Source organism: Felis catus, chromosome B3 (assembly GCF_018350175.1).
Source record: "Felis catus isolate Fca126 chromosome B3, F.catus_Fca126_mat1.0, whole genome shotgun sequence".
NCBI lineage: Eukaryota > Metazoa > Chordata > Mammalia > Carnivora > Felidae > Felis > Felis catus.
Window position 1 is genome coordinate 62586438 of NC_058373.1, and position 27992 is coordinate 62614429.

At 54.1% G+C, this 27992-nt stretch overlaps 2 protein-coding genes across 2 annotated transcripts; both read right to left on the reverse strand.

The window, feature by feature from the left end:
• Nucleotides 1-3971: 3971 nt before the first annotated feature.
• Nucleotides 3972-16820, reverse strand: DISP2 (dispatched RND transporter family member 2). Its single transcript, XM_003987278.6, has 8 exons — nt 16661-16820; nt 11084-11413; nt 10785-10814; nt 10513-10636; nt 10134-10249; nt 9828-9955; nt 9370-9467; nt 3972-7838 (listed from the first exon to the last, which is right to left on the reverse strand). Exons 1-8 carry the CDS (start codon nt 16771-16773, stop codon nt 4578-4580), a joined length of 4200 nt encoding a protein of 1399 aa, XP_003987327.4. The 5' UTR covers nt 16774-16820; the 3' UTR covers nt 3972-4577.
• A 1646-nt stretch (nt 16821-18466) lies between these two features.
• On the reverse strand, nt 18467-24870 carry PHGR1 (proline, histidine and glycine rich 1). Its single transcript, XM_045059537.1, has 4 exons — nt 24327-24870; nt 21672-21719; nt 20561-20568; nt 18467-18860 (listed from the first exon to the last, which is right to left on the reverse strand). The coding sequence occupies exons 1-4, from the start codon at nt 24592-24594 to the stop codon at nt 18597-18599; spliced, it is 588 nt and encodes a 195-aa protein (XP_044915472.1). The 5' UTR covers nt 24595-24870; the 3' UTR covers nt 18467-18596.
• Between the last annotated feature and the right edge of the window lie 3122 nt (nt 24871-27992).

Sequence of the window (27992 nt, forward strand, 5' to 3'; positions counted from 1 at the left end):
GTAGTGCTATGCCGAATACTCGAGGGGGGTCCTTTGCAGATCTCCAGAATTCTCTGTCTCAGATGTTGGAGGAAGCAAGAGAAAGTGTTAAATGGTCATTACAAAGAATGGAAACCAGTAACTAGAACGGAAACAAGGTAGGCAGAGCTGAGGGTCCAGTGAAGTCTGGTGGTCACGAGTTCAAATCTACACCAATCTGCCCAGCTGCATGATTTTCTTTAGCAGTACTGAAGCTCTTATTAGATGTTTGTGAATCTGGTAAAATCCTGATCTTTTTCCTATGTTGAGGTATAATGTGAATAATCACACAGAGACCTGATAGTGATTACAACTTTAAGGTCCTTCCACGGCTTTTCAGCACAGAGTGGCTTTAGGACAACCAACCATTCACATAGCACATAGTGGCTTTCTTTTGTTTCTCATCTTTCCACTGAACTGAGTTACAATTTCTTCTCTTAAGCATAAACACCTACAGACCTTGAGGTATAGTCTTCCCTGGGAACAAGGGTGTGGGTAGAAAGGGTGAGGAACGCCTGTTTTTCTCTCCCCAAGTAAATGAAATCTTGATGGATGGCATGGGTGTCAGAGAGCTTCTTGTTGCCTGCGTGTATTATCAAGGGCTGAGATAAGGCCACCATGGAAGGAAAGATCAGAAACTCTCTGGACAAACGGGTGAAGGTTGTAAACCAAATGAATCTTCTTTCCCGAGACCCCTCCCAGCCCTTTCATGCACTGGGAGAAGAATGGAACGAGTTAGAGGGGGCTGAGGAAGTTTGGCTTATAAATCTCTTGTGAGATGTCTCTTTCAGAATCGGGCTCAAGCTGGGATATTGCCTAAATATCATGGTATCAGTTATGCCATGTGCCAGTAAAATCTAAGATTCTGCCGGTCAAATCAATCTCTAACATTGTCAACAAAGCACCAGAGCCATGGAAGGATGGGTTTTTCCATAGTAACAAAGTATACCAAGTTACGTTTTAAAAACATACAGCACGCATACTCATACTCTGAGTGTGAGTTCAAGGATCTGTAGCACAAATAGGAGAAATGACCTTAAATCCCAAATGGGTATCAACGTAGTTCTATTTTAGAGTGTCTCCGTGTTAAGAAACCGTTTCTTGAATTTTTCAGAGCAAACATAAATGCTTTAACTGGTTTTCCTCTGCTTCACAGCATGCTTCTAAGCCATATACTCATTGTAACCACTGATAATATTAATAAAGTGAGTAGGTCTGCTGAAACTCAAAGGAAATTGGAAATGCTTTACATCTTGCTTTCCACAGTTGGGGCTGGAGAGGCAAGCTGGGTTACTCACTAATGTGGATTGCCTGCTGTTGGTATGGGCCCCTCTAGGTGTAAGGTGATGTTTTAGGTCACCACTGGGTTCTTCCAGTCTTTTGGGCCCGGCGGTAGACAGAACAGATCCAGTTGGTACCTTAACTACTCTGGCTTGTCTGCCTTCCTGTAGGGTTTTGTGGCTGTGGCCTGCAAGAATGGGACCCAGAAATCCCCGAGTAGGGTCCTCAGGTGTGCCCAAATCCTCGATGCCTGCCCCACCCACCCCTCCGTATTCTAACGGAGCCAGAAAAAGCTTTGAAGCTCCAGTCCTAGACACCATGTCTCTTCTTGCAAGACACAAGAGAGGGCGTGGGGGAACAGGTTCTTTTGGTCTGGATCCCTGCTGCCCTCCCACAATACAGGGCAGAAGAGCCTTGGTGAGCTGCTCAGAAGCGTTGAGAAGCTCAGAGCCTTGGTGAGCTGCTAAGATGCTGGTCTCTCTTTTGAATCAAGGCCAGACTTCTGCTTATGCTCAGGAGGAAGGGCTCACCTCGTCCTCCCCCTGGCTGATTGTGCCAGATGAGACCAGGGCTCTCTCGGCCTGGATGTGTGGCAACAGGAGGACACGTCCATGGTGTAGAGAAGCCAGGACCCTGATGAACAGCCACAGGCCAGACAGGTGGAATTTCACTTGGACATGAAGACAGAGTGGTCCCAGCAGACCTCCCGGGGGGACGGGTCCAAGTTAGGTCCTAGTCACTGCCTCCTCCTCCTCCTCCTGATGTCAGGGGTCAAGTGGATTTGATTTTCTCATTTTGCAAAGGAGCCGACATATCCCTTGGTCATTCCTGCCCACGGTCTTCTCTCTCTTCCACAACTCCTGTTGTCATTTGGGTTCCTGCTCCCCTTCTGGGCTACTTGGGGTGGGAGGTAGGTCTCAACGATATAAGGAAAACACAACACCAAAAATGCCCCTTGATTTGCCTCCAGCGTGGTCACAGACTGTTTGGCCCTAGAAAAGTCCCTTCCGGTCTGTGATACTCATCTGTAAGATGGCCTGGATCAGTGGTTTTCATGCTACATTCTGTGGAGCTGCCAGGAACTTGAGGGGTTCCCCAGGGCCTGTCTGCGAGGCACAGTAAAAAGGGGAGCTCAGCTGGCTCTGTATACCCCACCCAGAACCCACTAGAGTCACTGCTTGTTATGTTTTATATGCTGTGTTTTCACACAAGGATTCTTTAAAGAAAGGGTCCTGAGGCTACAGAGCTTGAAAACTGTTGGAATTGGGGCGCCTGGGAGGCTCAGTCGGTTAAGCGACCGACTTCAGCTCAGGTCACAGTCTTGCAGTCCGTGGATTCGAGCCCTGCATGGGGCTCTGTGCGGACAGCTCAGAGCCTGGAGCCTGCTTCAGATTCTGTGTCTCCCTCTCTCTCTGTCCCTCCCCCCTTGTGTTCTCTCTCTTTCAAAAATAAATAAACTTAAAAAAAAAAAAAAAAGAAAAGAAAACTGCTGGAATAAATGATCATTAAGGTCCCTTCCAGTCTGAGATACTTGCACTTCTGAAGCCCAGCTTGAGTTGTTTCCCTCCTGGAAGCCTTCCTGGTTACCCAGTCCTGGGTACTTGACCTCCAGCGATACTAATGGTGACAGGCATTTGGCCCTCAGCATGCCCTGCATGGTGCTGTCAGTGACCCATTGCTCCTGTGTGTCTATGTGAGCTGTTTCCCCAGCTAGAGGGCGGGCTCCTTGAGGGCAGATGTTCCATTTTCCTTCCATGCCTCCGTCTCCCCAAAGTACCGTAGGAGAGTAGGTATTCAAGTAAATGTGCTCCAAGCGCCATCGCTCTCACGTGGGCTCAAAAACCTTGCGGAGAGACTCTGCTTTGGGAAGGAGGAGTCACCTTTTGGTCTGCTGAGAACCCCCAGAACGTCATGTCCTTAGGAAGCTGGGGACCCTGACGCGGGGAATAGCTTTAGACTCACACACTCCCAAAAGGGGCAGGCCTGGGGTCCTGCCTTAACTGAATTCCGTTCAACCTCTACTACCCTCAGTGCCTCTCCTGACAGGGGCTCTCCATACACTGTGGCCATGGAAGAAGCATGCCCCTGAACCCGGGAAGCAGATCAGCCAGGATGCCCCATAGCCGATAGGTTCTCAGTGGATCTGAAGGGAAGCACTGGGCGGATGCGGAGCAACTTGCAGCCAGCTCAGAGTATAGCTCTCTCTCGAGACGGAGGTCTAAAGAGAGGAAGGAAGGGAGTGTTGCACTCAGAGACACCTGTGAAGGCAGGTCGTAAGAGGGTGCCAGAGGTCAAGTTAGCTACAAGCCAATGTCCCTGGGGCAGGGAGCCAGGAGAGTGGAAGTTTCAGGGGGGAGTGAGCCAGGGAAGTTGCTTCCGCCTGTACTAGTTCCGTGACTGTGGGTCAATCGCTTAAGCTTACTTACTCTCAATGACTTTACCTATAAATCGGGGGCAGAAGGACCTGGCTAACCGCAGGCTTCCCCAGAGTGACACGGTGAGACTAAGGAGAAAGTGGGTGTGCAAGTGTTCCGTAAACTAAGAGATGCAGGATGTAAAGGATTCTTATTGTTCGTTCACAGGGGAGAGCACGCTTCGTGTACCAGAGCAGCTCCCCACGAGGGACCGTCCTGTAACTGACACTGTGAGGCTGACCAGCCCTCCTCCTCCTCCTGCTTCATTCCCAGCAGCCGTCTCTGCCAGGCCCTGGCAAATATCTGGTCAGCCCGGGGAGTGTGAGGGGGTAGGGCTGTTCAGGAAAGAGTCACTTAATTCCGGCCCAGAGAAGCTCTCCAAAGAGAAGGAAGTGTCCTGCTGCAGAGCCCCTGAAAGGTGTGAGGCCCTGGAGGCTGCTGAGGCTCCCTAGGGCTCTTCTGGTTGGTGAGGTGCCCTGGCAGGATTCCACGGACTGAGTCCCTTCGTCCCACTTGGCTTGGGGGCTGGGTCAGCCTCGCCCTGATACCTGGAGCTACACATCTGGCCCTCCCCCTTCCAGAGGTCCTGGTTGGCATATGGGGACAAGTGAGACCTCAGCAAGTTACAAGGAGAGCTTGACATTTCTCTCCAAAGACCCTCTCCACTGAATCCTCCAGATGTGGGGAGTAAGTAGCAGTCTGGACCAAGGCTGAAACATCTGGCAGGGTTTAAAATCCACAGCTGGAGGGTGAGACCTCTCCATGCTGATGCGGGCAGACACTATCAGGCTCCAGTCTGGGGCTGCCCCCCTCCTGTCACCTCTGACAGGCTCTGCGCCCCAGTCCTGCCTTCCTGGGCCTCCCTCAGCTACTGTAGCCTGAAGTGTGGGTGCTGGGCCTGCGTAGCCAAACATCTGGCAGATCTGGCTGGCTGTTGGGCAGCACCACAGGGCTGCCATCCCCTGGCGCCCCACGGCCCTTCCAGGAGGAGCTGCTCTGGTGGGAGGCAGGCAGCGACGGATCATACACGGTCTCCCTCAGTGCCAGCCATAGGGTGTCTCGCTTCTCATTCAGCTGGCCCCGCTCAGGTACCGTTTGCTCTGTTTCGTCCAGGTCCTCTGGGGAGGCACCCACAGAATCTGGCACTCGGGCACTGGGCTCAGAGGTGCTTAGGCAGGTCTCGTCAGAGACGCTGAGCCCCTCCAGGGTGCTAGCTGAGGAGCAGAGGCAATCCGGAGGCTCCACGGCCTTGGGCTTGGGAGGGTGGGCCGAGACTTCTGGTGAGGCCTGCACGGGCTCAGCCTTCTGCCCTTGGGAGTCCTGCCTGGCTTGGGTTTTGGGGCTGGGGCCAGCCTGCTTATAGGGGGAGGAGGTCTGCAGGGCCGGGCACTGGCTGAAGACTGCCTGGTGGTCCAGGAACAGCTCCCTTGGGGAGGCAGGGGCCGGTGGGGGCCGGGGGCAGCAGGGGCCATCATGCAGCTGTAGATCCTCAGAGAGCACCGAGGGCCGGTGGGACAGTTTGCTAGTGGCTGTGCTGGTGTCAAAGCTGGGACTCCGGCGCCGTGCCAGGGGCTGTAGCTCGTATTGTTCCGAGCAGGATCCGGGTGCCTTTCCCACTGGCCCTGATCTTGGGCGGCCTGCCTTTTCCCCACTAGGCTCCCCATTCCCAGCATCCCATGGCAGGTGGGCACAAGGCCAGAGGATCTGCCCACAGTTCTTCTCTGGTCCAAAGAAACAGCACAGAGATTGGAAGAAGAAGCTGGCAAAGCCACAGCTGACGCACTTGACCATCATGAGGACAATGCCCAGCTTGCGATAGAGCAGCACTGTGGCAGGCAGCATGAGCACACCGGCCGCAAACAGGGCCGCGGCCCCCACAGCCGTGGCACAGCTGGTCTGGCGCAGTGAGAAGGCCACGCGGCTCAGGCGGTCGGGGTGTGGGCACAGGTGATAGGAGATGCAGTAGTTGACAGTGAAGTCTACTGAGAGGCCCACGGAAGCAGAGAGAAAGAGGGCTTCGGCAGTGTTGAGCTGCCATTCGAGTAGAACCAGGAGCCCCACGGTGAGCAGTACGGTGCCTGCCACCGCTGCCACAGAGAACAGGCTAAGCGGAACGTTCCAGGTGCCCAGCAGCAGTGTGGCAAACGCCAGCGCCAGAGCCAGGCCCAGCACCACAGCAGGTTCTGTGCTCAGGCTGTGTTGCAGGCTGTACAGCTCCAGATGGCTGGTAAACCAACCCCGGTGGAGGCCGGGAGGTGCTCTGCCCAGCTCCCCTGCCAGCCAGTGGCTGACTTCAGCATAGAAGTGGTGTGCTTGGCTGTAATCTGTACTGTACTGGAAGTTAGTCTGGAACTGCAGAACCAGGGCAGCCAAGCCGCCCTGGCTATTGAAGCGGGGTCCTAGGTCACGGGTGCTGTTGGGGCCTTGCTCCAGAGCCATCATCTTGAGGCAGTGCAGGAAAAGCTGGGGTGCCCAAGGGAAGCCTGAGTGGCCACAGCAGAGGCCAGGCCCCAGGCGGGCACAAGCAGGACTCTCCACCCAGCGCTGGAGGGCCTCCATGAAGCACAGCGTGGGCCAGCCCTCGGGCTGGACACCAAAGAAGCTCTGATTCCGAGCTTCGTGGCAGAGTGCCAGCAGCCAGCGCTGGGCCTCGGGACCGCTGGCAGAGAAGGCAGGGTCACTCACCAGGGAGCTGTTGCTGCGAGGGTCCAGCGGGTCGCCAGTGTCCACGGGCAGGATGCCCCACACCAAAACCACAGGCATGTGGCCGCCCTCGCCCTGAGGCAGCCGCTCAAACAGGAACTGCTGGCGGTACTCCGCGTCGAAACGCTCGAAGGGGTGGCTAGGCCGGAAGACCTGGCCGCGGGGCGGCGGCAGAGTGGGCAGCCGCAGACGGGGGCTAACGCCGGCGATGTAGGCGCCCCCTGCCGCCAGCGCGGCGAACCAGCAGATCCAGATGTAGCGGAACTTGATGACCCCACAGGGCAGCAGGCGCTGGAAGAGCAGGCGCGAGGTGCTGGCCGCCGCCCTCCGAAGGCCGCGGAGCCGCCGGTGCAGCGCCAGCGCCAGCCGCCGGGGCGCACTGCCGCCCCACGGGCCCTGCGCCCGGGACGCACAGCCGCGGGCCAGGTAGCGCTCGTGGAGCACGGCGGCGGAGGGCAGCCAGGCCAGCGTGAGCGCCAGGTGCGCCAGCACGGACGTGCCCATGTAGAGGGCGAAGCAGCGTACGGCCGGCAGACGGCTCAGGTAGCTGGCATAAAAGGCCGCGGCCGTGGTGAGGCCCGAGACCAGCAGCAGGTAGCCGAAATGGTGCATGGTGCGGCCCACGCGCTGTGCCAGCCCCCCGGAGGGCAGCTGGCTCTTGCTGAGGCGCCACAGGTCGAAGAAGATGAGGGTGTGGTTGGCGCAGACGCTGCTGAGCAGGACGAAGGCTGCCAGATTGACGAAGGGAAAGTAGGCCATGCGGAAGGCCACACGGTAAAGAAAGAAGGCAACTAGGAGGGAGCCCAGCACCCCCAGCAGCACCATGAGTGTGAGGAAGAGGGAGCGCAAGTAGAGGGCGATGCTGAGGAAGATGGCAGCCAGGGCCAGCAAGGGGTACACCGTGTCCTGGACCAGGTAGTGCCTCAGCAGCTCCTGCTTGAGGCCCAGGTCCATGCCAGTGATGGATGTGTAGTTGTCAGAGAGCCCCCAGGGGGTGGCTAGGCGGTCCAGGTAGATGCCCATCATAGAGGCACCCTTGGGAGTGGGCAGGAAGAGCAGGCTGTACTTGAGGGAGGGCACCTGGTAGTCAGCAGTCTGGGGGCTCAGGAAGTCCCTGTCCAGCAGAAAGTGGAGGAGTTGGTAGACGGCACTGCTCCGAGAGCACTTGGTGGGAACCTGGGCGCAGTGCGGGGGCTTGTCCTGCCCGGGGCCCAGACAAGAGGGCACCAGGGCACCGCGGTGGTAGTAGATGGCACAGGCCCGCAGAAGGGCCAGTGTTCGGGCTGCATCCGCTTGGGTCGTGTCCAGGCAGGAGGAGCGGTTGGAGAGCACGGCCACATAGTTGCCCAGGGACCAGCTGGGACAGCACTTGTTGGCTTCCGTCCGCTGGCACAGAGCCCCAAAGCGGGTATGGGAGCGGATCTGTACAGCACACACAGCGGGAGAGAGCTCAGGAGCAACGCAGGGGCCCAGGTTTCCCCAGCCCTATCCAAGGCCCCCTCACCTCCTTTCAGGCTATGGGGCAGAGGCAGAGAGGTATCTCCCCAGCCCAGTAGAAGTGGCTTGTCTCAGAGCTGCACTTGGCTCCGGACTACATCTTGACTCCATCAAAGAGGAGCCTCAGGGATGCTGCCCGAGGCCTCAGCCTGAGAGGTCCTGCCCTGAGGACCCCTGCAGGTCACACACCCCAGCTCTTCACTGCCTGAGCCAGGAGTGCTAGTGGAGTGCCAGCCACAGAGGGGTCAAGGGTCCAGGGAACTGGAAGCAAATGATGGGAAAAGTGAGGCCAAAACATTCCAGGATCAGGGTCAGTGCCAAGCCTTAGCCCCCCACCTCTGTCCACAGGTCTGCTTAAACCCTCTTAGGGCCAGGGCTGTTTCTTTTACAGACCCCATGTCTCCTTTTCTCTCCCACCTGCTGTTGACACAACACATCACAACAGCTGGTGTAGTTTGGGAGGGCACTGGCCTGGGGAATCAGAGGCCCGGTTTTGTCACCAACTGGCTGTACTGTACGGCCTTGGGCCTGAGATCGTGGTGACAACAGTAACATTTATTAAGAGATTTCTGGGGCGCCTGCGTGGCTCAGTCGGTTGGGCGGCCGACTTTGGCTCAGGTCATGATCTCGCGGTCCGTGGGTTCGAGCCCCGCGTCGGGCTCTGTGCTGACAGCTCAGAGCCTGGAGCCTGTTTCAGATTCTGTGTCTCCCTCTCTCTCAGACCCTCTCCCATTCATGCTCTGTCTCTCCCTGTCTCAAAAATAAATAAAAGTTAAAGAAAAAAAAATAAAAAAAAAGAGATTTCTATTGCCAATCACTATGACAAATTCTATCTTGTTTAACTGTCACAACATCCCTATGAGACAAGTACCATTATTTTCTCCATTTTATATATGCAAAGCCTGAGGCACTGAGAGGTTAAGAAACATGCCTGCCGTCACACAGCTAGGGAGTATTAGAACTGGCCTTGAATTTAGGCATCTGACTCCAGGGCGCATGTTAAGGCGTCTTTTGGTACTTTGAATTCACTTGTATGGAGTGCCTTGGGCTACTCAGTGGTGTTCACACTGTTTTTAGCAGCAAATCTTTCTTCAGATGTTATGGTATATGGCTTTCCAGTTGGCATGGTTGGATTGGCACTGCTTGGGTTGATGGAGGCTGGGAGCCTTGGGCTGGGTCCTCCTCAACAGCTCTTGAAGCTTTTCTTCGGGACCTTTTGAAAATCCCCAGGCTCCACATAGTCTGTGTCTTGGCTCTTATAAAAAGTTGACTCTTCTTTCTCCACCCCAACCTGGAGCCTCTCAACAGGGTTGGAATAATTTTCTAAGCAGGGAATATTCTTCCCTAGTCCACCCTGGAAGTCCTGGCTCAGCTGTATTTCCTTGAGATCAGGTCCCTGATGTCCCTGCCCCACCCCCACACCCCCCAACCCCTGGCACCTCCCCAGTCTGCTCACCTGGTCCCGTTCCATGCGACACATGGAATGGATGGCGTGCAGGTTCCACAGGCTGCCCGCTGAGGTCGACATGAACACCAGCTGTGCATAGCTCTTCTCTGCAACACACCCCACCCCCCGCCCCTTCCAGAGCTCAGCTCTTTGGCATCAGGTCCTGGGCCCACCAGAGGGAAGACGCTTACCCAGGGCCATATGAGGTTCAGAGTCTCAGGAGTCTGAAACCTGTGCCAGGCTGCCTGATCCGGTGCTCCACCCCCACCCAGCTTGACTCTGTGTGGCTGGAGTACCCGAGACCTGCCTCAGCCTCCCAGCTGTAACCCAACTTCCTTGACTTGAACATGGCCAGCCAACCTCCTTCCTTTTCTGTCTGCCCACATTTGTTCTCCTGAGCCCTCCTGTTCTAGTAGGTAGGAAGGGGACCACCATGAAAGGCAAGAACTGGCTAGGCTGCAGCTTACCAGGGGGACCACAAAAGAAGTCCTCCTGCCCTCTGTCTTCCAGGGGTTCCACCATCCTTCGAGGCCGGACCAAGCCCTCCTGGGCACTGCTCCAGGGTGTGGGGCTCAGAGTGGTGTGGGGGTTTGAGCTGAGGTAGAGAGAAAATCTATGCCAGGCACCATCAAGGGGTAGGGGCTCAGAGGAGGCCAGATACCACTCCCCAGGGGATCCCAGCAAGTCCCTCTGACCTGCATTTGGGGAGGTCACCCAATGCCCCCTCTCTTTCCCCCATTCGCTTCAACAGCGGAAAGGTGGGAACCCACTACCTGTTCAGCTCAAAGTCTGGGGAAAGAGAAAGCAGCTTCCTGGGGCCTGTGAGGGCTTGCAGTGCTCTCCAGACCACTAGCTTGCGCCCAATGTCTGTGTCTCGAGGCTCAAAACCCTGCAGGAAGGAAGACAGAGAAGATCAGGCAGGAGGAGGGGTGCTCCGTCTGGCTCTTCTTGGCTCTGCCCCTTTGCATCCCTGGAGCAGAGAGGGCCAGTCCACCTGTCTGGATTGTTGGATGAGAGTATCGCCTCTGTACCATTTCCCCAACGTGCACTGCCACCCCACTCCAGCTGTGCCGTCCAACTTTCTGCCCCAGACAGAGCCGAGGTGGCCAGGCCTGGGGGCCCCTATCCCTTCCCCGTCCCGCCCTTTCTTACCAGCAAGGGCTTGGAGAAGTCGGGCAGTCGGTCCCCCAACAGTCCAGCCAGGGTGCAGAGGAGGATGACAGCCAGACACAGCAGCAGCATGGCCACCGGCCACTCGGCAATCAGCTGGGAATAGCTGGGAAAGAGGAAGAGAACCCACAGGAATTGGTGTTGGGTAAGGCAACAGGGTGTGGTGAGCTTAGGAGTCACCAAGAAGGGGTGGTGGGGCCAAACTTGGCACCAGCCTAGTCACCCTTAGGGGGCCAGAGAAGGCCCAGGCCTACCTCTTTGGCATCTGGAAGGCCCGTTCCTGCCTGTGGAAGAGAAGAAAAGATACTTGCTTGTCAGAGCCCTCTTGCAGGCTGGGAGGTAGAGGAAGATGGTACTAACCCTTACAGGCTGTTCTACTCCCAAGTTCCAACCCTTACTTCCTCCTCCATCCAGGCTGCCTCCTCCATCAGAGGCAGGAGACATCCTGGGCTGCCTCCTAATGAAGGAGTCCTGAGCCCCAGGGGCTCACTCCACTTTGAAGCCTTGCCCCACCTTCCAGTGGCAGCTTGCAGGCTGCTGAACCCCTCCTTACCTGACACTGACCACATGATGCTGCACGGATGGTGGCTTCCAGGCCCCATCTCGCTGTGAGGGGGCTGGAGAAGGGCTGAGGCTAGAGCCATGGGAGCATAGAGCTGCCCGGTCCCCAAGCCCTGGCAGGGAACTGTCCCCCCGGTATTCCTGTGGTGCCTTGGGATAGGTGAAGTGTGCAGGGGCCAAGGGGCTGGACGGGCCCCCAGGCTGGAGGGTGGAAGTCGCTGGTGGGGGTCCTGAAGAACTGGAAGGTTCCTCAAGGGGGCAGCTGTGGAGAGAGCAGCTCTTCTCTGGGCTTGCCTCAGGGGTCACAGCCTTGCTTTGGGACCTGTTGAGAGAGGAGACAAGGGTGATGGGGGCGGGGGTCATCCCATGCCCCATCATTGTTCAGGAGTCGGAGGCAAGGAGCTGGGGGCTTGGGGTTGTTCTATTACTAGTCCTGGGGGAGAGGGGAGGAGGATGCAGGCTACTCCCCAGCCTACCTCTTGGGCCCGCTATCTCATTCACTCATCTGTCCACACGCTCAAAAAACGTTATTGGCAGAGCCTGACACATGCTGAACACTGTGCTTTTACATATATGGTGTCCTCTATTCCTCACAAAAACCCTACAGGGGAGATACTTTTCTTGTTTTATAGATTTGAAAATAGGTTCAGTGAGCCATGAAGCGCTGGGCCTTAAACCCAGGTCTGACTTGCAGTCCTGTGCTCTTCCGGCTGCAGTCATCTGTACATTCTCTTGTCGGACATTTATTGAGCACCTGCTGCAATCTTGGTCCCACCTTAGAGCCTGTGAACTTTCTCCTCCTTCAGCTTGGGGTGCTCCTCCCCCAGATAACTGCATGGCTCATAGCCCCTCTTTAGTCTCTGTTCAACTATTACCCTCTTAGAGAAGCCTTCCCTGACCACCCTTTCTAAATAATCACCTGTCAGCTCTCTATCCCCTTACCCTGTTTTATATTTCTTCACAGCATTTGCCCCAACCAGACCTTATAGTGTTGTCGTGTTTACTGCCTGACTCGCAAATGGAATGTGAGCTCCAGGAGAGCAGGGTCTGGTGCATTTGTTCATCTCTGCAGCCCTCGTGCCTTGAAGAGTGACTTGCACTCAGAAGGTGCCCAGGGAATATTTGCTGAATGACTACTGAGCACTAGATAGGCTGCTAATAGTGGTCCTGGGATGAATAGGGCCTTTGGCCTTTAGGCACTCATGGTAGGCAGGAGATGTTGACAACAGTCCAACATGTTGGGTGCTGTGAGAGAGGAAGTCAGAGGGCTGAAGGAGCCCAGAGGAAGGCCCAGCTTTGATAGGGGTGTGAGGTTTAGGGTATGCCAAACCTCAGGGAAGGTTTGGCAGAGGCAAGTGCTGCCCTTCCACCAGCCTTGGGCCATGGGGCAGAAGGTTTGCTTTATAAGAGTGTGCACAGTTGGGAGAGGGAGTTGGGACCCCCAAGGAACTTGCTAAGGAAGAATTGACAATAGATTCTTCTTTCCAAATTACTCATGAGAGCAGCTCTCAGTGCATGGATGCAGCCCCACTCCTTGGGTGCAGGGGGAGGTGGAGTCCCACCCAGTGGCAGGATTGCCAGACCTGAGACGAGAGAAGATGTCCACAGAACAGAGTAGCTGAGGGCTATGGAGGGTTTCCAGAGGGGCTTCGGACTGGGAAGCCCTGGCAGAGTTCTGTCTTCTCTCCCCATTCACCTGACTCACCTGGCTGGCCAGAACTTGTGTAGTTGTGTCATTTACGCTGAGCCAACCCTGGCTTCCGGCCCTGCCTGCTGCACTGCTGAAAGGGTTATATGCCAGAGTCCCAGCCATGGTGGCAAGTAGACATTGCCCAGGGAGGCTGGGTTCTGCCCAGAGACCAAGTAGAGGAAGTGGATAGAATAGGTAAGCTCTTCCTCCTCCACCCAGAAGGACGACTGGCTGGCATAGCAGTCTGGGAAAGGATGAGCCCCATGCTGAGAGCAAAATGGGGGAGCACTGGAGGTGGGCTCCTGGCTCCATCATCCTTTAGCTCTGGGGCCTTGGGAAAGACACAATTCTTGGAGTGCTGGCATCCTTGCCTATCGAGTGAGAGTATGTTGATAATGCCCCCTCTCCGTTGGGTGTGGGAATTAACTGATACAACATACGTGAGGTGCCTGCCATGGAGCCTGGCATGTGGAAGATACATTTGCTTTCCTGCCCCTTCCCACACTCAGTTCTTCAGGAAGCATATAATTTAAGAAGTATGTTTATATTTACAATTTGACCTCTTCAGGCACCTCAGATAATGTATCTCCACTTTGGAACTTCTTGCACCTTGAGAGTCTCGTTACATATATAATTATAAACACTTTCCTTTTTGTTATCTAAAAGCTACGTCAGAATTTGATCTTATGGTTTAAATCACTGATACTTATTGGGGCACCTGGGTGGCTCAGTCCACTAAGTGTCCGACTCTTGACTTCGGCTTGGGTCATGATCTCGCAGTTCATGGGTTTGAGCCTGCATTAGGCTCTGCACTGACAGTGTGGAGCCTGCTTGGGATTCTCTCTCTCCCCCACCCTCTCTCTCTCTGCCCTCCCCCACTGACTCTCTCCTTCTCTCTCTCTCTCTCCCCCCCCCCAAAAAATAAATAAATAAACTTTAAAAAATCACTGATACTTATTTTTAAACTAACTCAACCTTTAGAAAAATAGGAATTTGACCAAAGATGTTCTAAAAGAAGACCTCAGATGACCCATAGAATTGATATAGCAGCCAGCGTCCTGGCAGATAAAAGACCTTATTGACCCCTCCCCATGGGCCAAAGGGAGGCTGGATAAAGCTGGATAAATGGCCAGGTTTATGTGCATAAGTGTGGACATGTACTTCTTTAAGGTGTTTTTTTTTTCCCTGCAGGTCTTTTTTTAGCACCTACCACATGCTGGGCACTGTTTTTGGTCTGGGTTAAATCCTGAAGGCATGAATATGACCCATTAGTCTTGGTCTCCCTCTTTATTTATTATTATTTTTTTAAGATTGTATTTTTTAAAGTAATCTCTATACTCAATGTGGGGCTCGAACTCACAATTCCAAGATGAGAGTTGCATGCTCCACTGACTGAGCCAGCTCCCTGGTCACCCTCTTTACATCAAAGCCTGCCTTCCAAGGGTCGGTGGTGGGGGGGCAGCCAGGGGGCCTTTCCAGCTGCCCATGGCCTTAGAGCACTCACTGAGCACTGGGCTTTTCCTAGGAGCCAGGCACTTCCACTTGGAGTGTCTGGTTTTGTTTTGTTTTGTTTTTTCTTCAAGAAGGGAAGCACTTTGGAGCTGCTGGAGGAGAAAGGAAACACTCTCCCTGAACCAGTCTGCCAAAGCTCGTAAGCCTGCATCGTTCTTTAGCTGGCTTTGTTCAAGGGGGGATTCCAGCCTCTACCATTGGTTTGCTTCTACGGGGGTCTCCCTGGCCCCAGCCCCTTCTTTTACACCCCCCTTATCCCTACCCAAGGACCTAAGATCAGCTGGTTCTAAATCTCATCTTTCTTGACAGTGCCCATCATTGTCAGTGTGGCAAAACTTGAAACCCTCCACATTCCAGACTCAACCCTCCCAAGAAGAAGAGCCAAACTCTTTTGAGAAAAAAAGATTTCTCCTGCCAGCTCCTGCTGCCCTCTGTTCCCAGGATACCTAGTGATAATACAAGTTAAACATCCCAGGCCTTGCCTCCCCAGGCAGCTTTTATTCTTACCCCCTCAGTTCCATCGCTCTGACGAGGGTGAGAAGCTTCCTAGGCTGGCCTGCAACCCAAGTGACTGGGGCAGGCAGGCAGGGGGATGGAAAGTGGTGACACAGGCTTCATCAAGAGGCCAAGGCTAAAGCAGCCATGGCCTGGCTGACAGGGCCCCAGACACAGAGCCCCCACACGGAAGACTCATAAGAGATAAATGTACATGAGCATCAACAGCACCCCCAGGCCCACAGACACAGCCATATGGACATCCATGTGATCCCGCAGACAGGCCTAGACAGATGAGGGAGCAATTCATGCCACTAGGAAAATAAAAAGGTAATTAAAAAAAGAAACAGAGAATGAACTATTTCAAATTGCTCTGTAGTTAATGCATTAGTAAAGGACTGTGTGTGCTTACACACGTGCAGTTTCATTCACTGTGTATCTAACCCTAGAGTAGTCCTTAGCTCAGCAGGAACATATTTGTGTTTCTTGAATTGAACTGTGTCCCTTCACCTGCTTGGTGCCCAGGGTCTCTGGGCAAGTACAGAGAGAGGCCAGAGGTCCCAGGGAGTTGCTGAAGGAGAGCAAGTGGTTCCTGTGCCCAAGAATGATCCTCATGTGCAGGGAAAGTGATTAGACTAGATAGGGTTTATCCTTGGTAAAAGAAATATCCAAGGCAGCAAATGACTCTCCAGCCCCTTCTAGGGATGCTCCTGGTCCCAGGCCCCTGCCCTGCTGTGTCCTGCTCCTGTCATGTCCGTCCCTAGCTCCTTGGTCAGGCCATAGTCCCAGGTACCCCCCTGGTCCAGGGAACACATCCATCCTATTTCACCTCCTTGAAGAAAGCTCTGTGCCTTTCGGAGTGAAAGGTGGCTAAATCTACCCAGGCTAATGTGTTGACAATAGAGGGAAGAGAACATTTTTCTCCACTTGTGGGGCCTCCTCTTTGCTCTGAGGTACAGAATGTACATTTTAACTGGTGCAGTGTAGACATATGTCCATCTCTGTTTTTTGCCCCCAAATAATACCTCTTATTTCAGTCCAGGCAAGAGAGAGACAGGCAGTAAGTATCATGTCAGGGGAGGAATTCTGAGGGTGGCAGACCAGGCAGGGCACAGAAATTGCGCCATATTGCTACCTGGCTGGGCTGTTCCCTCACACATATGGTGGAGGAAGGTGGAGGAGAGGCACCAAGATCTGGGTCCTCAGAGAGAAGGTGTTCCTCTTGTCCCACCGGCCTAGGGCTCCTTCAGGGATAGTACTGACCGCGGCCTGAGCCTTAGAGCCTGCCCACCCTAGCGCCTCCAGGGCCTGTCGGCGGCTGCCACACGCGGGCATTCAAGCCCACATGTGCGCAGCCGGCCATGCAGGGCAGACTGGAGACTGACGGTGATGTACAAAGACAGTCCTTGGCGTGGCGGCGAGTGTCTGCTCTCCCCAGGACACACACCTTGGGGATCCTCCTGTCTACCCTGCACGCGCACCTTCGAGTACAGTGACATGCTGGAACCCAGACTGCGGGCTGCGGGCTTGGAGCTTACTGAGAAGATGCGGGGGCAGGGCCTAGACGGAGGGGCTCAGAGGGCTGGAGGGGCGGAGGAACCCCCCGGCCTTAGAGGTAAGGTAGGAACAGTGGGTGGGGCAGGTATTGGGCAATGAGGGCGACGGGGACTGACAGTAGGAGGTATCAGGGAGAGAGAAAATTGACCCGGCAGAATGAGGGCGTGGCCAGGGGGCCGGTAGCTCGGGGCGGTGGAAGGGGTTCTGGGAGGGGCTGGGGAATGAATGAGGGAGACATATGGCGGCTACAGGGATACCTGGGGCGGGGGTGCTGGGAAGGTCTGCGAGCCGGGTCTGCGGAGCTGTCCGCCCTACCTGTCCGGGGAGCTGCCGTCTGGGGCCAAGGGTTCCTCCTTGGGCTGCTGCTCCTCTTCCGGACCCGGGCCGGGAGCCGGACCGCTGCTGCTGCTGCCGCTATCAGCGTCCATGCCCGTGGGCGGCGCCGCTGTCCGGGAGCTGGTGCTGAAGCGGCGGCGGTGGCGGGCTCCCGCGCATGCGTCAGCGCCAGGCGGACTGATCGGTGGGCGGGGCCGACAAGAGCCCAGCCAATGGGCGCGGCACCGGGGGTGGGGACAGAGGCTTCTCCCCGCGCGGCTGCCTGGCGCTGGAGGCTTTGCAGTCTTTTAAGACCCCGGGACTGGTAGTGGTGGCCCCCTCTACCCAGGCCAAGTCTGAGAGCTGCTGTTAGAGGGGCCCAGCTGTCTGGCTGTAGTCTGCACATTGGCCTTTCCCAGGGGGACATCGGTCTTCCCGTAAGGGACCAGGAAGCGCGACTTCAGGCACCGTGCAGAGAGCCTCACAACTTGACACGCACTCTTACAGCCGGAAAGAGGGAGAAGCTTCCACACCCGCACTTCACTGTGCAGGAAGCCGAAGGATTGAGAGGTCTGGCGGTTTAAGTTCCACATTTCTCTCGGCTTTGCTCAGCAACCACCCCCTCCTCCTCAATGGGATTAGCACTATTCAAGTTGGGTCTTTCTTCACGTTTCTCTGGACCTGGACCTGGGTTTGCACCCCTCAGGCGTGGAGCCCGGCTTCTGTTATTCAAGTGCTGAGTGTGGGGTGTGGGAAGAGGGAGAAGAGAGAGAATTCGCAGCCCTTTTTCTTATAATCACCCCCTTTCCGGCCTGGAAGGTACTCAATAGCCACTCACTTTAGGACACTTGCTGCCTCTACCATCAGGGAATGACTGTCAGGGAGGGGAGGCATGATGGGCCTGGGACAGGCCTGGGTAGAGGGCTAGTAATAGATATGGGTGGTGTGAGAGGTCTGGGAGTTGGGGATTGGAGGGAGTCCCAGATGTGGGATTTGGATGGACAGAAAGTGTTTCACAGCAAGCAGGCTGGCTGTATACGCAGGGAGGTGCCGTGGCTGAGGAATGGGCCTTGGGAGAGAGTCAGAACCTACCAGCATTTAGAATATAGACGTCCCTAAGTTATGTGCAAATGCCACTCTATGCAAGGCGTAGGTCACTAGCAGATGGAGTGGGAGAACCTAGAGGTATATGTAGAAGTGGTGGGCCTGCCTTGAATAGCTTACAGTTTGGCTGGAGATATAAAAAGCCAGATCATAAGTTGGTGCTAAGTGGGTAGGGTGTGGTCAGGCCCATGTGATGGTGTAAGCTGCACAGAAGGGGACAGTGTACAACGAGGACCTCTCTCTTCCTAATGGGCTTTAGGGAAGGCTTCATGTTGATGCTGGAGTTTCACCTGGCTGAGAGGGAAGGTATTCTTGAACTGGGAGTGGGAAGGGGTGGTGGTGATGAGATAGGTAAAGTTAAGGAGGCTGGAGAGTTCAGAGAATGGTGAGAAATACATCTGGACAGTAAGGATCTGTTGAGGGCTTTTGATCTGTACAGTGAGACATCTAGATGGAACCTTGGAAGGTCCGTCAGGTCCAGGTCAGTGTATATGATGGGGTTAAAGGATGAGGACACAGTTGAGACTGTTTGATGGGAGAGGGCCAGAGTGAAAAGGAAAGGAGGGGTGGACTTATACAAGCATATGCTATGGGCACCATGGGAGCCAAGCTTCTGAGAGTGCCTGGCTGGGTGCTCATTGGTATAACTAGAGGCCACCAGGCCACTTGGCTACCAAGTTGGATATGAAGGAAGACAGACTCTTTAAGAGTAAAACATGGCTTCTGGGAGGCTGTTTATTAGAAAGAGGAGATTCTGGTTCAGGCTCCATGCCAGGTCAGCAGGGCAACCCACTCACACTCCCCATTCTTGTATCCTCTTTCTTCTGCTTCCTTAGTGAGGTGGACCAGGTTGGGGCCCACAGGGCCCTGGGGGGTGGCTTCCCCCAGGAATGTGCCCTGGGTCATGGCCAGGGGGGTGCCCACAGGGCCCTGGGGGGTGGCTTCCCCCAGGACAGTGCCCTGGGCCATGGCCAGGGGGGTGCCCACAGGGCCCTGGGCAGTGGCTTCCCCCAGGACAGTGCCCAGGACCATGGCCAGGGGGGTGCCTTTCCCCACAACAGGGCCCAGGGCCATGGCCACCACCATGGCAGTGCCCCTGTGGAAAGCCAAATGAACAATGTTAGAATCAGAGGTCAGTGCCAGTCTTTCCCAAGATCAACTTCCCTCTTCCCCGCCCTTCCCTTCATCCTCTGTTGTAGAGAACTCTGGGTTCCTGGGCACTAGCAGGGGATCGTGGTGGAGGGCTGGAAGGCAGGGACCGCAAGGGATGACGCCAGAGCACTAAGCAGACAAAAGCGGAGGAACCTAGATTCAGTCGTTTCTATTCCTTGAGTCAAGATAGGACTCCCACTCCCTGGACCTTGGTTTCTTTCATCTGTATGTAAGAAGCAGAATTATCTCATCTTCTCCCTTCTCTCACCCAGGAACCCTTACGGAGTGATTAGAGATTTTGCCAGGCTAGGAACTGCAGGATGACTACTGACAAGTAAGGGTGGGGCTATAAAGGAGCTTACACTGAGGGCCAGGGACAAAGAGGCAACAAAAGGCAGGGTTAGGGGAGATGCAGGATTTGAGGAGGAAGACAAGGGTAGCTGTCTGGAGGGTGGGAGGGTGGGAGGAGACCAAAAGTGGGGGGTAGCAAAGTGAGGGTGTACTCGTTCTCTATGTAAGTACAGTGTGTGTGTGTCTATGTGTAGGTACAATGGTGTGTTCTCCGTTTACGTGCAAATAGTTATATCTGTGTACATGTGCATGGGTGGGTACATACACATGCCTGCTGTGCACACAGATACGTGCATATGGGTGCATGTGCATGGTTGTGTGTGCATGACAGTGGGTGCGTGTGTGAGCCCATGCCTTCCCTGAGTAGGTGCCAGACTCAAGAGACCAGGAAGAATAAAAATAGTAAAATCAAGGCTTTATTGCCTCAGCCAGAAGAGGCCGGAAAGAGTGTGACTTAACTTTCTGTCTTTGCTGGAACCACTCCTGAGGCTCCAGGGCCAGAGGAGTTTCTTTGCCTCTTGCCACAGGCCCAGGGAAGAGAAGAGAGACACCAACCACCTTGCTTCTGGTGCTGGAGCACTGGGGGGCCTGGAGCCCTGAGGGGGTAGGGGTGGGGCTCTGCCCCTATCCCTAATCTGCTTCTTTCTCCGAGGCCCAAATAAAGGCTTGGCACGGGCGAGGAAGATGCAGGCTCCAGGGCCAGGGGCCTTCCTGTGACCATGTTAGAGCAGCCCCTTCCTCCTCCAGGCTCAGCGATGCCTGGAAACAGCCACTTCCCACCCCGCCTGCCTTCCCTTCTATGGCTCTCCTTGCAGTGGGGCCAGTTCCAGGCCTAGGAGCCCGGTCCGCTGGTGGTAGCCAGTGGAGGGTGGGGGGTGGGCAGCCTCTCTTCTCTGGCAGAGGCAGGTCATTGGGGCCCTGCAGTGTGGTTGGGGTTTGGGAGCAAGCCAGCCACCCAGGGAGGCTGTGGGGGTAGTCAGGAAAGCAGAGAAACATGGAACAGGCGGGGAAGCAGCAGGAGAGAGGCTGAGATGGGGAGGGGATGTGAGGAAGCAGGAGAGACAGATGGGAAAACAGGAGAGGAGCCGAGGAGAAGGCTGCAGCCGGCAGGGGGTGGAGGAACACCGCAGTGCCCCTGCCTGCTTGCCAGCGGGGCTGATGGCCGAGCCTGCTCCCTACTCTTCATTTCAGGAAGGTCATGGTTGTCCCCTGAAGGTCTAGGAAGGGGGCTGGAGGTCTGGAGGACATAGCAGCGGGGAGGAGAAAGGGGAGACAGCTGGAGAGATTTCCTACCTTCGGACCTGTGGGAGAGGAAAGGAGAAAAAGCAGCGGCTTTGGTCATTTGGTTCTGCAGCGAGATACCTGTCCTTTCGCTGGTGCTGATTTTGTGGTCACCACCCCCCAGCCCCCAAAAGGCTCCTCAGACTTGGTCGCTTGCCTGACCATCCCTCCTTCTCTCAACAGATACAGATATATTGAAAATCAGAACAAAGCACAGTTGTGTGTCCCCATTTGCTCGAGAGCTGGCCGAGTCCTCCAGCGGATGGTGAAGTCAGGAAGTGTGTGTTCTTAGCCCCAGTCTGTCAGCTGTCTGCCCTCTCAACCCGGGCCAAATTCCACGACACTAAGGGAGGCACTCCACAGTGACAAATCCTGAATCTTCTGCTTCCACCTCCCGACAGGACCTACCTTGTCTCCCCATCCAGCCCCTCCCCCAAATCCTATTTTCCCCAACCGAGTCTCCACTCAGACCCTTGGTTGTCGGTGTATTCCTGCTTTGACCTTCTGGTCCCAGCTCTTAGCCTTTGCTCATGTCTCCTCCCACTTGGAAATCCTCCTTGCTTGATTTTCTGTGCCTTCCTGTGGGAAGTATGCTAATACTGGGCCATCCTGACCCTGCCCTGTATGCCCACTTTGGGTCCAGAGGGCTCATTCTGCAGTGACCAAACTGAGGGGTCCTGAGTGTTCTGAAGTGCTCCATTGGTGGGAATCATCTGCTCCATGAGATTTCTATTTCTTAGGGCCAGGATAGTCTTTTGTTCCTTTTGAGAAGAGCCAAGGGCACAGCTGCCATGAGCTGAGTTCTTGGCTCCAGACCCTCCATATCTCCACAAACTCAGCCTGAGCATGATCCCTAATTTCCCTGGGCCTTGTGTATACAACGGGAAAAGCACCCGTCTGTTTTACCCCCGAGGTTCAAGATCTAGTGAGATGAAGGATGTAGGAGCATATTTCTTAAACTGTGAAGCATTCTACAAAATATAAGAAATTGTTTTCATTTTGGAACCCTCCACCACTTTCATGCAAACACACATTCTTGGCATGCAGTAGATATGGTTGACTGATGGCCTCTGCCTTCACCACCCTCCTTCCTTCTTCACCCCACAGCCTCCCAGCCACTTACCTGACTCCATCCTTACACAGCAAGCACAGGGAGTGACAAAAGGAACACCTGTGATTCAACAAGTCAAGTTTAGTTTGCTGTAATCCAAATCTCAGTCACTCCTTCTTCCCTCCCAGGAATGTATACATACAACCCTTTCAAAGGATAAAACTGTTCCCGCTGACTTAGCTTCGTACCCACTATGGAGTTGGGCACTGAGTAGGTGCCAGGCATTGGTATTGAATGGACCCAACGGGTTCAGTCACATGGTGGATAGACAGAGACATCAAAGTATCATGCACTGGTCCCTAAACCCCACACCCTCACATGTGACCCCAGAACCACCCCCAGACTCACAATCCTGTATTAATTCGATTCTACTTGGTCGAGGTCAGTCATGTTATGTGTGTGTGACTTCCACGTGTCAGGCCATGGTACCCAGTCCCTATAGATTCTTGTCCCTGTATAGACACCTGGCATAAAGGTGGGAGAGGGAGGCTTGATGAGAGCAGTGTAGTCCCAGAGAAGAGCAGGATGGGGTTGTAGGGGCCTCTGGGGGATTCAGCACAAGGGAATGGAAAGCCTTCCAGGGCCCTAGCTGCTTGTTTCTACCTCCTCCCATCAGGGTTGGAAGTTCGTGGGAGGCTTGGGGTCTGAGCCAGTTAGCCATTCTCCAGCAAGTGCACTCTCATTGGGTGGAGCTGCTGATGTGCCCTGGTGCCTGGCTTCATCTTGCTTGGGCACACAGGTCACAATGGACAACCCCAGACTGGACCCTGTGCACACACAATACATTCATTTTTTTTTCTGACCCACAAGTCAGACTATAGTATATGACAAAAGGACCAAATACCTAACACCAGGGCTCTCTGGTACTCGTATAGTTGGTGAACATGCAAACACAAATGTTCACACACACACACACACACACACACATACATGCACCCCTAATTCAACAGCCCCAGCCCCTTGCACCTCTTGAGTCATCTGCTTTTGTTGGCTTCTACTTGTACCACCAATGTTCAGCAGATGTCAGCCTCTGAGCTATGCCCAAGGTTGTTCCTTACCCTTGATCCTCCCCTTGGTGAGTAATGAGTCTGGCAGCGATTCATGAGGTTGGGGTTAGGGAAGGGAGTGGTAAGGACAACCTTAGGGCCAGTTAGGTTGGAAGAAGGAGAAAAGACAGGCCTTGGAGGAAACAAAACCAATCCTGTTAAAAAATGGGCAGCAGATCTGAATAGACATTTTTCCAAAGAAGACATACAGATGGTCAACGCATACGTGAAAAGGTGCCCAACGTCACTAATCATCAGGGAAATGCAACTCAAAACCACAATGAGCTATCACCTCACACCTGTCAGAAGGGCTATTACCAAAAAGATAAGAAATAACAAGTGTTGGCAAGAATGTGGAGAGAAGGAAACTGTCAGGTACTATTGGTGGGAATGTGAATTGGTGCAGCCAATGTGGAAAATAGTATGGAGGTTCCTCAAAAAATTAAAAATAGAATTACCACAAGATCCAAAAATTGCACTTCTGGGTATTTATCCAAAGAAAATGAAGACACTAGCTGGGAAAGATATCTGCACCCCATGTTTGTAGCAGCATTATTTACAGTAGCCAGACACGGAAGCACCCTAAGTGTCCATAGGTGGATAAAGAAAATGTACATGTGTAGTATTATATTATTCTTCCATAAAAAAGAAAGAAATGCTGCCATTTGCAACAGGTTGGATGGACCTTAAGGGCGTTATGCTAAGTGAAATAAGTCCGAGAAAGACAAATACCATACGATCTCACTGATACGTGGAATCTAAAAAAAACAAAGGCCAAAACCAAAGCCAAAACCAAAAGTCCTCAAAAACCCCAGAGCTCATAGACACAGACAACTACCTGGTGGTTGGTGGCAGTCGGGTGGAGGGGGTGAGGGTGAGGGGAAGTGCAAAGTGGGTGCAGAGGGCCAAAAGGTACAAACTGTTGTACACCTGAAACTAATATAATGCTATGTCAATTAAACTTTGATTAGAGGGGCGCCTGGGTGGCTCAGTCGGTTAAGCGTCCGACTTCTGCTCAGGTCATGGTCTCGCGGTTTGTGAGTTGGAGCCCCGCGTCGGGCTCTGTGCTGACAGCTCAGAGCCTGGAGCCTACTTCAGATTCTGTGTCTCCCTCTCTCTGCCTCTCCCCAGCTCATGCTCTCTGTCTCTCAAAAATAAATAAATGTTAAAAAAGAAAAGAAAAGAAAAGAAACTTCGATTAAGAAAAACAAGACAAGACTTGGACTTTCTCTCCCCGATTCAGGCCACGATGCTTGAAGGACAGGAGTTTGGTGTGTAAGTTCCTCTGAAAGGGAACAAATGCAATCCCTTCAGCCCTCAGTGAAACCCCTCTGCCTGGCATGACGGAGGCACAGGAGCTGGGCCTGCGGTGGCCGCAGGGCAGGTGGGCAGGCACGTAGGCAGATACACCGACACACAGCACATAGACCCACATTGTGCTCATGAGAGACACAGACCTACACACACAGATGGACGACACCCACGCAGACAGAAACAGAGGCACAGATACCAACTGAGTACACATGCACACATCCTCAGAAAAAGCACGGCCACATAGACCCACAACACACTCTCACAGAGAGCCCCTCCTGTCCCCGGTCCACAGCCAGCAGATCCTTACCTGAGAGCATAGAGCCAGGAGCGGGAGTAAGTCTGAGGCTCCGTCTAACCTCAGGTGTATTTGTATAGGGTGGGGAGGCTGGACGGGCCAGAGACACTGGGAGGATCAGAGGCAGAGTGTGTGGAGGAATGAGGGAGGATGGGCTAATCTTAATCTGGGCAAAGAGCAGGTGGAAGCAGGATGTGTGAGTGTGGGTGTGCGTGTGTAGGTGGGGGGCAGGTGGGGAGGACGGAAACTTTACCCCATCAGTCTGGTAAGGAGATGCCATAGAACCAAGGAAAGTCCCAAACCTTGGCAGCCCTTGGGCTCACAATGCTGGCCCGAACTGACACATGCTAACACTCCCGCCCTGACGCATGCTAACACTCCTGCCCCAGCTAGATGAAAGGGCTCGGTCAAGGAGAACAAGAACCACGTGGAATCGGAAGTATGCAAGAGGAAGCAGGAGTTAAAACAGCCACTGTTGCCAGGCCTTCCTGTAAAGGGCCTGGATGAACGGGCTGCACCTGAACTGCATTAAAGTCATTTTTTCAAAAAGTTTATTTACTTTGGGGGCGGGGAGGGGCAGAGAGAGAGAATCCTAAGCACGTTCCACAATGTCAGCGCGGACCCACAAACGGTGCGATCGTGACCTGGGCCGAAATCAAGAGTCAGATGCCTAATCGACTGAGCCACCCAGGCGCCCCTAAATTCACCTTTTGAAAAAAATTTTATTTCTTTATTTTGAAGAGAGAGAGTGAGAACGGGGGAGGGGGGAGAGAGAGAGAGAGAGAGAGAGGGAGAGAGGAAGAATCCCAAGCAGGCTCTGTGCTACCAGCTCAGAGCCTCACACAGGGCTCCATCTCACGAACCGTGAGACCATGACCTGAGCTGAAATCGCTCAGCCGACTGAGCCATCTGGGCGCCCCATTAAAACTCATTTTTAAAAAGTAACATACCAAAGGGAAATGCAAACAGGTCCTCACGAAGGATTATACTTGAATGTTCACGGCAGCTTTGTAGTAGCTAAAAACTGGGGATTTCTCAAATGTCTGTCAATAGACTGAATGGCTGAACAGACCGTGGTGCCCGCAGTCAATGGAATACCACTCAGCAGTCAAAAGGGACGAACTGCTGATACACGCCAAAACACGCCTGCGTCTCAAAACCATTCCACTGAGTGCAGGACGTGGGACGTGAAGGATACACGGTGTGCAGTTCCGTCTAGAAAATTCTAAAATTTTGTAAAATTCTAGATAATGTGAACTGATGACAGCAGATCAGTGGTTGCCTGGGGACAGTGTGGTGGGAACTGGGGGGAGGTTAGGAGAAGCATTAGAAGGGACACTCGGATACTTGGTTTTGATGGATATGTTCATTATCTTGATTGTGGTGATGGTTTCATGGAGTGTACATGGGGCACATAACAAATCGCACAGTTTGTGCAGTTTATGGTACGTTGATTTGGTCTCTGTTAAAAGCTGTAAAAACAGAAGTAACATAACCACATCAGAAAATGATTTGAGACATGGAGAGAAGGAAAAAGTGATTCTCCTTTATTTCCATGGTGGAAAGGAAAGTATTTCTGTGTCAGGTTCTTTTACACTATCAGTGATCTCGTATCAGCTCTTGGAGAAAGGTGTTATTATTTCCCCCCCTCCCTCTTTTGTAGATTAAAAAAAAGCCGGGACTCAGAGAGGTTAAGAAACTTACCTGAGGTCACCCAGCCAGGGTGTAGTTAGTCCCAATCAGGACCACCCCATCTAGCGCCCGGGCCTCTTCTCTCTACATTGTCTTTCCTTTCAGGAATGCTCTTCTGAAAATATCCGGCCTGCTCTGGTAACATTATGGGCAAAGGGCTTTGGTTCATGGGAAGGTGGGGTTCATGCACACAACTGTGCGCCTTCAGGGCTCCAGGGCACAGAGGGCAGCCAGAGTCCTGGGAAGTTTACAGAGGTGTGGTGCCTGCAGCGTCCCACCCTCCAGCCCATACTTCACCCCTGCGCCTGGCCTCGGCCGGCCGCCCTGCAAGCCTTCCTCTTCTGGGAATCCTCCTTTTCCCTCTCGGGGACCCTGGTGGCATGACTTCCCCACCTCCACCCCCAGTCTTTGGCAGCAAACTGAAAGGAGAGGCCTGCATCCTCAGGGACCTCCAAAGGGGCAGTGGGGCTGCAGGGCTGAGGAGGGCAGTGGGGGCCCAATGCCCTGGGCTCCAGTTTCCGTTCTCACCATCTCCAGAGTCAGGGTCTGAGCTCGGGATCCAGGTCCTACCAGCAGGTGGTAGGAGGCAAGGAGGCCTTGCTCGGGCAGAGGAGGTAGGCCTGTTTTGAAGGGGTGGACACAGAAGCTAGGACAGGCTGAGTGGTCTGGGGGGACAGGAGGCCTGCCGTAGGGGAGGATGTGTGTAGCAGTGGCGGACAAGGCAGAGCGAATTTACAGCAGAGGATGCTGTTTGTGGATTCTCCCCTTCCCAACCCTAAGATGTAGGTGAGCAGAGCCTCAACTGTGGGTGTGTCCCCTCTGTCCTTGGGTACTGTGCCTTAGAGATAGTGACCGCCCACCAAGCGATTGGATGTACTGTCTGGCTGAGAGAGGTGGTCTTCCTTGCCAGAAAGTCACGAGTATAGAGGAAAGGACTCTGAGGAGCAAGAAGAGACCTTTCTGGGGGGAGCGTCTGGCCTTGAGGAGAGGAGAGGCCAAAGGGAGTCTCCCATAGTGGTAGAAGCTGTGGGTGGGGGGTCTTGGGGAGGGTGCTGACTGGCAATGAAGACAGGATGTCACTCTCTACGACCCTTCATGCCTGTCAGCAGAGCCAGCAAGGCACCCTGCTCCTGGGCTGCTCTGTAGGGTGGGGAGGGAGGCAGGAGAACCAGGCGTCTTTCTTTACACAGTTTGGGTGGACAGGTTTCTCCCGGCAACAGGGCAAAGGTGGCTGGTCTTGGGCATGGGCTGGAGAGAGTGTGCAGGGCTGGGCGTCGGCCTCAGTGATTCAGCACAGGTGCCGTGGGGAGACCCCACCCTACCACGGAGACTTCTGGGCAAGTCACTGACCCTGATCTCCAAAAAGAAGCTAATAGCACCTGCCCTGGCTAATTCACAGATTTCAAAGCTTGATGAGATCAAATGACATCACAGGTGTGAGGCCTTTGGCAGTGCTGTTTGTCAGTGCGTGGCGTTCTCATTATTGTCAGTATTAGCACTGATGAGCTATTGACTTCCAGGCCTCATCATTCCTGCCCTTGTGCACACTGAGATCTTTCTGCGGGACATATCACCACTTTTGGCTTCTGGCATCACTGAGTATTTTACTGAGAGCCTCCTGAGACATTTCCCCCCAGCCCCAGCTTCTTCCAATGCCCTTCTTCCCCCTAGGTGACCAAACTTCCAGGTTTGCCTAAGACTGAGGGGTGTTCTGGACTCAAGACTTCCGGTGCTAAAATGGAGTCAGTTCCGGGCAAGCTGGGACAACTGGTCACTGTACTTCTCTCTCCAGCCTGTGGCTGCTTCCTCTTCCCTGTGGTGACCACGGAACGTGCTTTCACCCAGGTTGTCCTCTGCTGCCTTGAAGCGTCCAGGTTGGGTGACGCCACCTGGAGAGGGGGCATGTAATCCCTGGCCATTCCAAAGGCACCTTCCCTCTTCTCAGTGGGACAGGTCACCTCTCAACAAGACAGAACCCTCTGCCTT